This window comes from Cetorhinus maximus, chromosome 17 (genome assembly GCF_964194155.1).
Source record: "Cetorhinus maximus chromosome 17, sCetMax3.hap1.1, whole genome shotgun sequence".
Lineage (NCBI taxonomy): Eukaryota > Metazoa > Chordata > Chondrichthyes > Lamniformes > Cetorhinidae > Cetorhinus > Cetorhinus maximus.
The window spans coordinates 4593950-4605983 of NC_135895.1; the positions used below are offsets into that span (position 1 = coordinate 4593950).

The window sequence follows — 12034 nt, forward strand, 5'->3', positions numbered from 1 at the left end:
ACCTGTTACCTTTTTGTGATTCATACATAGCAATAACCTGCTCACTAACGCCCTGTGTCGGTTCCACCAGGGCCACTCAGCTCCTGACCTCATTACAGCCTTGGTTCAAACATGGACAAAAGAGCTGAACTCCAGAGGTGAGATGAGAGGGACTGCCCTTGACATCAAGGCAACATTTGACCAAATGTGGCATCAATGAACCCTAGTAAAACTGGAGTCAAAGGGAATCAGGGGAAAAACCTCCACTGGTTGGAGTCATACCTACACAAAGGAATACGGTTGTGGTTGTTGGAGGTCAATCATCTCAGCTCCAGGACATCACTGCAGGAGTTCCTCAGGATAGTGTCCTAGGCTCAACCATCTTCAGCTGCTTCATCAATGACCTTCCTGATGATTGTGCAATCATCAATGAACAATGTTCACGATTCGCGACTCCTCAGATACTGAACAGTCCATGTCCAAATTCAGCAAGTCCTGGACAATATTCAGGCTTGGGCTGACAAGTGGCAAGTAATACTCGCACCATACAAGTGTCAGGCAATGACCATCTCCAACAAGAAAGAATCTAACCATCGCCCCTTGACATTCAATGTCATTACCATTGCTGAATCCCCCACTATCAACATGGGTTACAATTGACCAGAAACTAGCCTGGACTAACCATATAAATACTGTGGCTACAAGAGCAGATCAGAGGCCGGGAATCCTGCAGCGAGTAACTCACCTCCTGACTCCCCAAAGCCTGTCCATCATCTACAAGGCACAAGTCAGGAGTGTGATGGAATACTTTCCACTTGCCCGGATGAGCGCAGCTCCAACAATACTCAAGAAGCTCAACAGCATCCAGGACAAAGCAGCCCGCTCGATTGGCATTCCATCCACATTCACTCCCTCCACCACCGACATACAGTAGCAGCAGTGTGTACAATCTACAAGATCCACTGCAGGAACTCACCAAGCCTCCTTAGACTTCACCTTCCAAACTCATGACCAATACCATCTAGAAGGACAAGGGCAGCAGATAAATGGCAACAGCACCACCTAGAAGTTCCCTTCCAAGCCACTCACCATCCTGACTTGGAAATATATCACCGTTCCTTCATTGCCGCTGGGTCGAAATCCTGGAACTCCCTCCCTAACAGCACTGTGGGTGTACCTACACCACATGGACTGCAGCGATTCAAGAAGGCAGCTCACCACCACCTTCTCAAGGGCAATTGGGGATGAGCAATAAATGCTGGCCCAGCCAGTGATGTCCACATCCCATGAATGAATAAAAAGAGAAACATATATGAACATACAAATTAGGAGCAGGAGTAGGCCACTTGGTCCTTTGAGCCTGCTCCTTGTTTCAATAAGATCGTGGCTGATCTGATTGTAACCTCAGCTCTACATTCCGCTAACCCCCGAGAACATTTCATCCCCTTGCTTAATACACATCCATCCAGCTCTGCCTTAAATATATTCAAAGACTCTGCTTCCACCGCCTTTTGACGAAGAGGGTTGCAAAGACTCACGATCCTCAAGAGAGAAAAAAATTCTCATCTCCGTTTGAAATGCGTGACCCCTTATTTTTAAACTGTGACCCCTAGTTCTAGATTCTTCTACAAGAGGAAACATCCTCTCCATATCCACCTTGTCAAGACCACTCAGGGTCTTATACGTTTCAATCAAGTTGCCTCTTATTTTTCTAAACTTGAGGGGATACAAGCCTAACCTGTCCAACCTTTCCTCATAAGATCATTGCAGATATCAGTCTAGTGAACCTTCTCTGAACTGCTTCCAACTCATTTACATCCTTCCTTAAATAAGGAGACCATCTAGATATGGTCTTACCAACGCCCTCTATAACTGAAGCATAGCCTCTCTACTTTTATATTCAATACTCCTCACAATAAACAATAACATTCTATTAGCTTTCCTAATTACTTGCTGTACCTGCACACTAACCTTTTGCACTTCACGCACATGGACACCCAGATCCCTCTGCATCTCAGAGCTCTACAACCTCTCACCATTTACATGCTTCTTTGTTATTCTTCCTGCCAAATGGGACAATTTCACATTTTCCCACATTATACTCCATTTTCCAGATCTTTGCCCATTCACTTCACCTACCTATGTCCCTTTGTAGCCCCCTTATGCCATCTTCACAATTTACTTTCTTACCTATCTTTACGTCATCAGCAAATTTAGCGACCATTCCTTTGGCCCCTTCATCCAAGCGCTGATCCCTGTGGCACACCATTCACTGCATCTTGCCAACCAGAAAATGACCCATTTATGCCAACTCTCTGTTTCCTGTTAGCTAGCCAATCTTCTATCCATGCCAATATGTTACCCCCTACACCATGAGCTTTTATTTTCTGCAATAAACTTTGACGTGGCTCCCTATCAAATGCCTCCTGGAAATTTAAGTACAGTACATCCACAAGTTCCCCTTTATCCACAGCGCATGTTACTTCTTCAAAGAACTCCAATGAGTTGGTTAAACATGATTTTCCACTCACAAAACCACGTTGACTCTGCCTGATTGCCTTGAATTTTTTGCCCTGCTATAGCATCTTTAGTAATGGCTTCTAACATTTTCCCTAGGACAGATGTTAATCTAACTGGCCTGTAGTTTCCCGCTTTCTGTCTCCCTCCCTTTTTGAATAAAGGAGTTACATTCACTATTTTCCAATCTAATAGGACCTTCCCTGAATCTAGAGAATTTTGGAAAATAAAAACCAAAGCATCAACTATCTCACTAGTCACATCTTTTAAGACCCTAGGATGAACTCCATCAGGACCCAAGGACTTGTCAGCCCGCAGCTCCAACAATTTGCTTAGTACCACTTCCCTGGTGATTGTAATTTTCTTGAGTTCCTCCCTTCCTTCCATTTCCTGGTTGGCAGCTGGGATGTTACTTGTATCTTCTATAGTGAAGACTGATGCAAAATACCTGTTCAATTCATCTGCCATCTCCTTATTTTCCACTATTAATTCCCCAGACTCACTTCCTATAGGACCAAACGCTCACTTTTGTTGACTCCTTTATTTTTTTAAATATCTACAGAAACGCTTACAATCTGTCTTTATATTTCTAGTCAGCTTTTTCCTGTACTAATTTTTCTCTCCTTATCAATCTTTTAGTTATTCTTGGCTGTTTTTTATATTCTATCTGATCTTCTGACTAGCTGCCAATCTTGGCACATTTAAATGCTTTTTCTTTAAGTTTGATATTATCTTTAACTTTTTTAGTTAACCACAGATGGTGGGTCACCCCTTGGAATTTTTCTTTCTCATTGGAACGTATCTACTCTGTGTATTCTGAAATAATGGGCAGAATCATCCGGGATTTGCACTAAGTGCGGTATCGGGTGGATGAAATGACATTTTACCCATTGGCTGCGATGATGGGTTTTCACACTGTATCATCCCAAATCCACTGCGTTACTTATGCATTCCCGGGAAACGCACCGTTTCCATGGTGGGCAGGCTCTCATTCACCCGCCACGCGATCATCTCACCGCTTCATCACACCAGGCACCACATTTAAAGTACAGCCACACTCAGTGCTTCCAGCCCAGGAATGCAGCAAAGAAGACATGGCCTCGAAAGGCAAGAAGACTGCAGCCCTCGAGCGCTTTTTAGATGCCGTGGAGGCCGCTGTGATGTCCTCTACCCCGGCTCTGGCCGCAGAAGGGGCAGCAACATTACCACTCTGGCTTGGAAGGCGATGGCTGTAGTGATCAGTGCCAATGCTGCACAGAAGATGTTGGGCATCCAATGAGGATAGAGGATGAATGATCTCATCCATGCCCCCAGGCTATGGCAACCATCTCATCATTCTAGACTCACACACTCAAGCCCATCACACATTCACTGGCATCTCACTCACTGCCAGCTCAAGGGACATCACCACTCACTCTCTCACACTCATCCTCACATCTCCATTTGGCCTCATCTCCTCAGGAGACTGCCTCCTCACCATCTTGAGGCCATTTGCACAGATCAACATGTGCCCCCTACACACACCCTGGGATACCCCCTTCCCCAGTACAGCCCTCGCCCTGCAGCCTCTTCCGTTGCCTGAGGCCACTTCCCCCTTCCCCAAGCAAGACTTTGCCCTGCAGCTGTTGAAAAGCCACCCACATATGGCTGGTCCAGTAGGTAGAAACTACCTGTGAGCCCCACCTAAAAGTGATGTGGTGCTGCCTGTGAAGCCTGGCACTCAGACTGCGAGTGCTGCCCGAAGCAAGATAGGCAAACAAACCTCAAAGTCCCGAGCGAAGTGCAGCTCAACAGGTGCATGTCACTTATGTGCTGTTGTGAAACACACCAGCGTGTTTTCCTGCCAGCATGGGTGAACAATCCAATGGAGGGGGGGATGAGTCCAGCAGGCTGGCCTTATAATGATATGCTGATGTATTACAATGAGATTCCCGACGTCTGATAGTGAGAAACATGGCCCGCCATCGCTGGGCTGAGCGGACGATCACAAACTGGTTTCATGTCGTTGTGAAACTGATCGCACCATATTGCCCGCTCATGCCACCAAGCACACCCGAGGTTGGCAGGCATGAAAATTCCCGGCCATCCCCTTAAATGTCTGCCACTGTAACTCTATTGACCTATCCTTTAACCTTCTTTGCCAGTTCACTTCAGCTAGCTGTGCTTTTATTCCCCCATAATTCTCCTTATTTAAGTTTAAAATACAAGTTTTGGACCCACTCTTCTCTTCCTCAAACTGAATGTAAAATTCAGTTAAGACGCTTCTTAAAGCCTACATCTTTGATCGAGCTTTTCGCCATCCATCCTATTATCTCCTTATGAGTTTTGTTGTCAAATTCTCCAGTGACCACTTGGGACACTTTGCTACATTAAAGAAAATTAAAAAAATAAATAAAAAATAAAATAAAATAAACGCAAATGTTGTTATTGGTACTGAGCCACCTTCTTAGGTATACCTAAGTGGCTTGTTCAGCCATTTCAGAGGGCAGTTAAGAGTCAGCCATATTGCTGTGGGTCTGGAGTCACATATGGGCCAGACTGGGTAAGGACAGCAGATTTCCTTCCCTAAAGGAGATTCATGAACCAGATGGTTGGATAGTCCAGATTGTCGGACCTGCTGAGCGTTTCCAGCATTTTCTCCTTTTATTGAAGGTTTATAGTACCTGCACTGTTTTCCTGGTGTTTTGTGTTTCAAGCTTGTTTGAGAATTTGTATGTGAGTAGAGTGGCTGTTCAGGAACAGGCTTGAGGGGCGGAATGGCCTGTTCATGTGTTCTTTTTCAAATGAAGAACCTCAAACTTGTTCCTTCTCTCGTTTTTAAGGCACATGCAGACATTGCCTCAATGTATACTGCAGTATAATCCCCCTCCAAGTCACTCACCACCCTGACTTGGAAATATATCGCCGTTCCTTCACTTGTCGCTGGGTCAAAATCATGGAACTCCCTCCCTAACAGCACTGTGGGTGTACCTACACCACATGGACTGCAGCGGGTCAAGAAGGCAGCTCACCACCACCTTCTCAAGGGGCAACTAGGGATGGGCAATAAATGCTGGCCCGGCCAGCGAAGCCCACATCCTGTGAATGAATAAAAAAATATATAGTCTGGTAGAAACATTGCTCCTGTATCAAGGAATGAAATTCTCACTGATAGAAATGAGAACTAGTGGCCTTAAGTTCAGATAAAGGCTCCAACCCTCCAGGGTTGGTCTGGAGACTCCAGGAATTGAAGATCAATCTCCAGGACAGCGCTGTATGCAACCCTGGAGAAAAATCATTGGGACATTAAAAATGGATTGCTTTTTTGTCATTTTCTTTGAACCTTTCTCTTTGCCAGATCTAAAATAATTGAAAATGGTGGGGGAAATGGCTGTTTGGCTGATAGTCTAATGTCATCCAATTGGGTAATGAGTCTTTTTGCTTTTCAAATGATCTAGGAAGGCAGCACGTCACAAGGATGGACGTGTTGGCCAGGGAATGGCTGGAGGGGGGCGGGGGAGGGGTGGAGGGGACAAGTCATGTGATGAAACCTCCAGGAATACACTTAATCATTGTTGGCAACCCTAAGTTCAGGTCAAGTTTGAGAGAACAGCAAGTTATCATGAGTAGTGCCACAGGAGATCAGTGAACTTATGAAACGTTTAATAAGGTGGAGGACAGTGGTTAGGATCCGAAAATTCTTTCCTCATCTAATATCCTTTCGAACTTTTCAGAAGCCATTGTCCGTGTAACATTTCCTTTCTATTACAGCTCTATGTTCCGCTGTCCTGTGACAAAACCATTTCACTTTGTTAATCCCCTTGAATAACTTTAATTTATTCAGCACCCAAATGGACACTTCAATGTATTTTATAAATCTAGGCTAAATTACTGGTATCCTTTTAAGATTTCTTATTTACCCAGAGAGTGGTGAGAATGTGGAACTCACTATCACATGGAATGGTTGAGGTGAACAGTATAGATACAGCTGGAGTGAGGTGGGATAAACACATGAGGGAGGAAGGAATAGAGGATATGGCGATAGGGTGAGATGAAAAGGGAAGAGGCTCATGTGGAGCAGAAACACCAGCATGAAACAGCTGGGCCGAATGGCCTGTTTCTGTTCTGTAAAATTCCATGCTTGCTAAATATTAATTTAATTTTGTCCATTGAACTTTGGGATACATTTAATTATCTTTGTGTTTTCTCATACAGGGTCCCCCAGGCCCACCTGGTGCATCAGGCCCTCCCGGAAGACGGGGTGCAAGGGTGAGTATGAAAGATAAGCTGTGTGCCTTCCTGCCTGATTTGCTTCTTCTGTATTGTCCCTGGTGCCCCATTTGACTCTGAAAGGAGCCTCTCACCACAGGTTCATCCCATCACCTATTTCCACCACTGCATTGTCACAGGATCAGTGCTGAGGAAGTGCTCCGCTGTCAGGGGCAGTACTGAGGGAGTGCTGCACTGTCAGGGTCAGTACTGAGGGAGCACTGCACTGTCAGGGTCAGTACTGAGGGAGTGCTGCACTGTCAGAGGGTCAGTGCTGAGGGAGTGCTGCACTCTTGGAGGATCAGTACTGAGGGGGTGCTGCACTGTCAGAGGGTCAGTACTGAGGGAGTGCTGCACTGTCAGGGTCAGTACTGAGGGAGTGCTGCACTGTCAGAGGGTCAGTACTGAGGGAGTGCTGCACTGTCAGAGGGTCAGTACTGAGGGAGTGCTGCACTGTCAGAGGGTCAGTACTGAGGGAGTGCTGCACTGTCAGAGTCAGTACTGAGGGAGTGCTGCACTGTCAGGGGCAGTACTGAAGGAGTGCTGCACTGTCAGGGGCAGTACTGAGGGAGTGCCGCACTGTCAGGGGCAGTACTGAAGGAGTGCTGCACTGTCAGGGGCAGTACTGAGGGAGTGCTGCACTGTCAGAGGGTCAGTACTGAGGGAGTGCTGCACTGTCAGATAGTCAGTACTGAGGGAGTGCTGCACTGTTGGAGGGTCAGTAGTGATGGGACGTTGCACTGTCAGATGGACAGTACTGAGCAGGTGCTGCAGTCAGAGGGTCAGTACTGAGGGAGTGCCGCACTGTCAGAGGGTCAGTACTGAGGGAGTGCTGCACTGTCAGAGGGTCAGTCCTGAGGGAGTGCCGCACTGTCAGAGGGTCAGTACTGAGGGAGGGCTGCACTGTTGGAGGGTCAGTACTGAGGGAGTGCCGCACTGTCAGAGGGTCAGTACTGAGGGAGTGCTGCACTGTCAGAGGGTCAGTACAGAGGGAGGGCTGCACTATCAGAGGGGCAGTACTGAGGGAGTGCTGCACTGTTGGAGAGTCAGTAGCGATGGAGCGCTGCACTGTCAGGGAGGCAGTACTGAGTGGTAACCGGGAGTACTGTGTTCAGTTCTGGTCTCCTTACCTAATGAAGGGCATAGTTGCCTTAGAGGGAGTGCAACAAAGTTTCACTAGACTGATTCCTGAGATGTAAGGATTGTCCCATGAGGAGAAATTGAGTAATTGAGTAATATTCTCTGGAGTTTAGAAGAATGAGAGGTGATCTCGTTGAAATGTAAAAATTCTTAGAAGGTTCGACAGGCTCGATACTGAGAAAAATCTCCCCTTGCTGGTTAGTCTAGAACATGAGGTCACAGTCTCAGAATAAGGCACCGGCATTTAGATGAAGAGCATCTCTTCACTTGTGAATCTTTGGAATCCTCTAACTCAGAGAGCTGTGCATGCTGTCGTTGGGTATCTTCAAAGCTGAGGATGATAGCTGTTTGGGTACTTGGAGAATCAAGGGATATGGGGTTAGGACAGGGAAGTGGAGTTAAGCTAGATTATCAATAATGATATAATTAGCAGGTGGAGCAGGGACGAGGGGCTTTCTGCCTTCTCGTGCTCCTATGTCTTATAGTCTTAACTTCTCATGGTGCAATGCCTACGATTACACATAAAGACTTGGCCAGATTGCCGAAGACTACAGTTGTTGGTGCAACAGTAACTTAGCAAAGGACCTTTACCTTCAATGGAGAAGAGATAGATTCATCAGGAAAAATGGAGGGGAAGAATGGTTAAGAAACATCGAGCTCAATCTCGGCCACGCAACTGGTGCCCAGAGTTATGTAGAACACCAAAACCACTGTGATTGGACCCCTTTACATAGAGTAAATAGAAAAATACCGTGTAGTTAAACAATTAAACCTAATCTGACAAAGAAAGAGCGGCATGATTCATTCCCCCACGCTACTGGCCTTTGAAAATTTTCATCCTTGTTTTCAAATCCTTCCTCACCCTCACCCCTTCCTATTTCTGTGACCTCCTCCAGTCCCACAGCCGGCTAAGATCTCTGCACTCCTCCATTTCTGAGCTCTTACACATCCCTTATTTTAATCATTCCACCATTGGCGACCGTGTCTTCAGCTGCCTGGGCCCTAAGCTCTGGAATTCCCTCCTCCTCTCTCCTCTAAGGTGCTCCTTAAACCCAACCTCTTTGATCAAGCTTTTGGTCAACTGATCTAATATCTCCTTCTGTAGCTCAGTGACAAATTTCTTTGTTTTTTTATTCATTTATGAAACGTGGGCATTGCTGGCTTGGCCAGCATTTATTGCCCATCCTTAATTGCCCTTGAGAAGGTGGTGGTGAGCTGCCTTCCTGAGCCGCTGCAGTCCATGTGGTGTAGGTACACCCACAGTGCTGTTAGGGAGGGAGTTCCAGGATTTTGGCCCAGTGACAGTGAAGGAATGGCGATATATTTCCAAGTCAGGATGGTGTGTGGCTTGGAGGGGAACTTGCAGGTGGTGGGGTTCCCATGTACCTGTTGCCCTTGTCCTTCTAGACGGTAGTGGTCGTGGGTTTGGAAGGTGCTGTCGAAGGAGCCTTTGATAACACTCTTGTGTAGTTGGAGACATTTTGCAGTGCTAGAGGCTGTATACCATTGGGGTGGGGTTGGAGACGGGTTGGTGTGTGTGTGGCAGTCAGTACCATAGTTTTGTTTACCAAACCTCCATTTAATCCCAATAAATATCCTACTATTAAAATTGTGAGACTAAATTTTGGGATGTTAAAAGATAAAGGTAAGTGCTGAGACAATTGATCAGTATCGTTGATATAAGAAATGGAAGCATAACATTCATGAATGGCCTTAAAGAGATGATAACTGAGTCCTGGGACATCTTTCATACCACATATCACAATTCTTTCAGATCTACAAAATGTCGCATACTCCGAGGTAAATGTTCATCCACTGGCCGGATGAAGATCTGCTGGAGTAGGTGGGAACCTTTTCAGCACTCACCACCCCTCCGCCATTTCACTTTTCATTCCATTGGTTTCAATGGGCTTAAACTTCATGAAATCCGTTACAGATGGGTGCCCAGCTCTGCCAAATTAGTGCCCAGTCAGTGAGGGCAAAAATGCCCCTTGGATCTCATTCATTCAGATATTCCTACTTTGTAAACACAACAGGAAAGACTGGGGCTCTTTTCACAAAAGGAAATGGCTGAGGGATCAGAGGGCTTTGAAATCATGGGGCTCAGTAAGATATAGAGAAGATGTTTTCACTTGTTGGGGAGACCAGAACCAGGGTCCACCGATTATAAGGTGGTCACTAATAAATCCAATCGGGAATTCATGAGAAACGTCTTTACCCAGGGAGTGGTGAGAATGTGGAACTCGCTCCCACAGAGGGGTGCTTAACAAAGGTGGCTTTAGGCAAGTTCACATAATTCCATCCTGGAGAAATGATTAGGAGGACATGTCGATAGGGTGAGATGGAGAGGGGTGGGGTGAGGCTCAAGTGGAGCAGAAACACTGGCATGGACCAGTTGGGACAGGTGGTCAATGTAAATATCAACACAAACCCAGTCAGCTTGTTTTCCACCTGTAGTTTTACAAACCTGCAAAACAGAACCAGCACTCACAGGGTTAAGCAACTGTAGCTAATGACTGAGGGACTTTATGTCAGTAAAGGTCGCTCAGAGAACTCTTAAGCTAGCCTTAAATGTCAGCTGGACAATGATTCTGATTGTCTTGGATGCAAAGAGCTAAAGTACCAGCCCATACATTTAACATATTCAAAGGTCACTGCAGGGCTATTTGTATGGGTTGTAAAAGTCCATGACTGCTGGGGTGTTCAATGCGACAGCATTCAAACTGCCGACAACTTAATGAGGGGAAACCTCTTAAAAAGCGTTTGAATATTTTTCCACCCGCGCCCAGAAAGAGTTAGTCTGTGTCATATTCATGGCTGACCTGCTTGCTTATGATGTGGTAGAATGTCAGTATTCATTAGCAAGTTCCCCGTGACATTCACTGGCACATCCAGTTGGCGGGCTGCACAGTGACACAAATCACAGAAGCCCGACAGTGGGTCAAGCCAAGGGCAAAGTGAAAGAGCATTGACGATCGTCCACACGTTTTGAAAGGCTGGAGAGTCCTTCCAAATTTCTGTGCAATTCTTGGACCTGGCTGAATGGGAAGTGCTAGAACTGTACAAGACGCTTGTCAGACCGCAACTAGAGTACTGCATACCGTTCTGGTCACCGCTTTATATGAATGATGTGATCGCACCAGCGAGGGTGCAAAGGAGATTTACGAGGATGTTGTGGGGATTGGAGAATTTTAGCTTTGCAGAAAGATTGGAGAGGTTGGGTTGTAATTCTTTGTGACAGAGGAGGCTGATTTAATTTAGGCGTAGGAAATTATGAGGGGCCTAGAGAGAATCAATAGGAATTAACAAAGAGTTCAATAACCAGTGGGCATAGACTCAAAGCAATTGGTGATAGGATTAGAGGGGGATTGAGGAGTAGTTTCTTCACCCAGAGGGTGGTGGGGATCGGGAGCTCACTGGCTGAAAGGGTAGTAGAGGCAGAAACCCTCATCACGTTAAAATAATACTTGATATGTGCTTGAAGTTCCGTAACCTACAGGGCTACAGACCAAGAACTGAAAGGTGGGATCAGACTGGATAGCTCTATTTTTGGCTGATATAAGGGCAATTAGGGATGGGCAACAAATGCTGACCTTGCTAGTGACACCCACATCACAGGCACAAATAAAAGATCTGAATGACTCCTTCAGTCCTGTAAATTTTCTGCTTCTATGTAAATGCTGATAGCAATAAAATGAAATATTTTCGCATACATTATTATAATAAGAAGGAATAGTTTCACCTGAACAACTTAACAACTAATAATTTGTCACCTCTCCGTTTATGAGCTTTGTTGTACCACCTGGTGTTTTTGGAGGACATCTGATTGATTTGATATTAACGGGTTCTCCAGGAGTCAGTGACAGTCTCATTATTGCTCATGTTGTACAAAAATAACTTGGGACTGGGAATGCAAACGCTAATGTTTGAGGTTCGTCATGTGTCAGTGCATTGCCGAGCAGCCTAAGTGACCATCATCTTCCAAACGTTCTGATCATAGGCACGGTGGATGAGTTTGTTCTTGGAGTCCTGCTTAAGCCCACCTTTAATGTTATCCAGCTGCTTCCTTCAATGTTGGCTTTGTGCTGCCCTTCCATCAATCCTTTCGGTCGTCATGAGACACTCCACCCCGTCTGCATGGGTAACATGT

At 45.9% G+C, this 12034-nt stretch overlaps 1 protein-coding gene across 1 annotated transcript in view; it reads left to right on the forward strand.

Annotated features, from left to right (window-relative positions):
* Nucleotides 1–12034, forward strand: part of col24a1 (collagen type XXIV alpha 1) — a 721848-nt gene that overhangs the window by 204973 nt on the left and 504841 nt on the right. The window contains exon 4 of the mRNA XM_078561886.1: nt 6691–6744. Within this exon, the coding sequence (XP_078418012.1) occupies nt 6691–6744 (54 nt within the window). The remainder of the gene's footprint in view (nt 1–6690; nt 6745–12034) is intronic.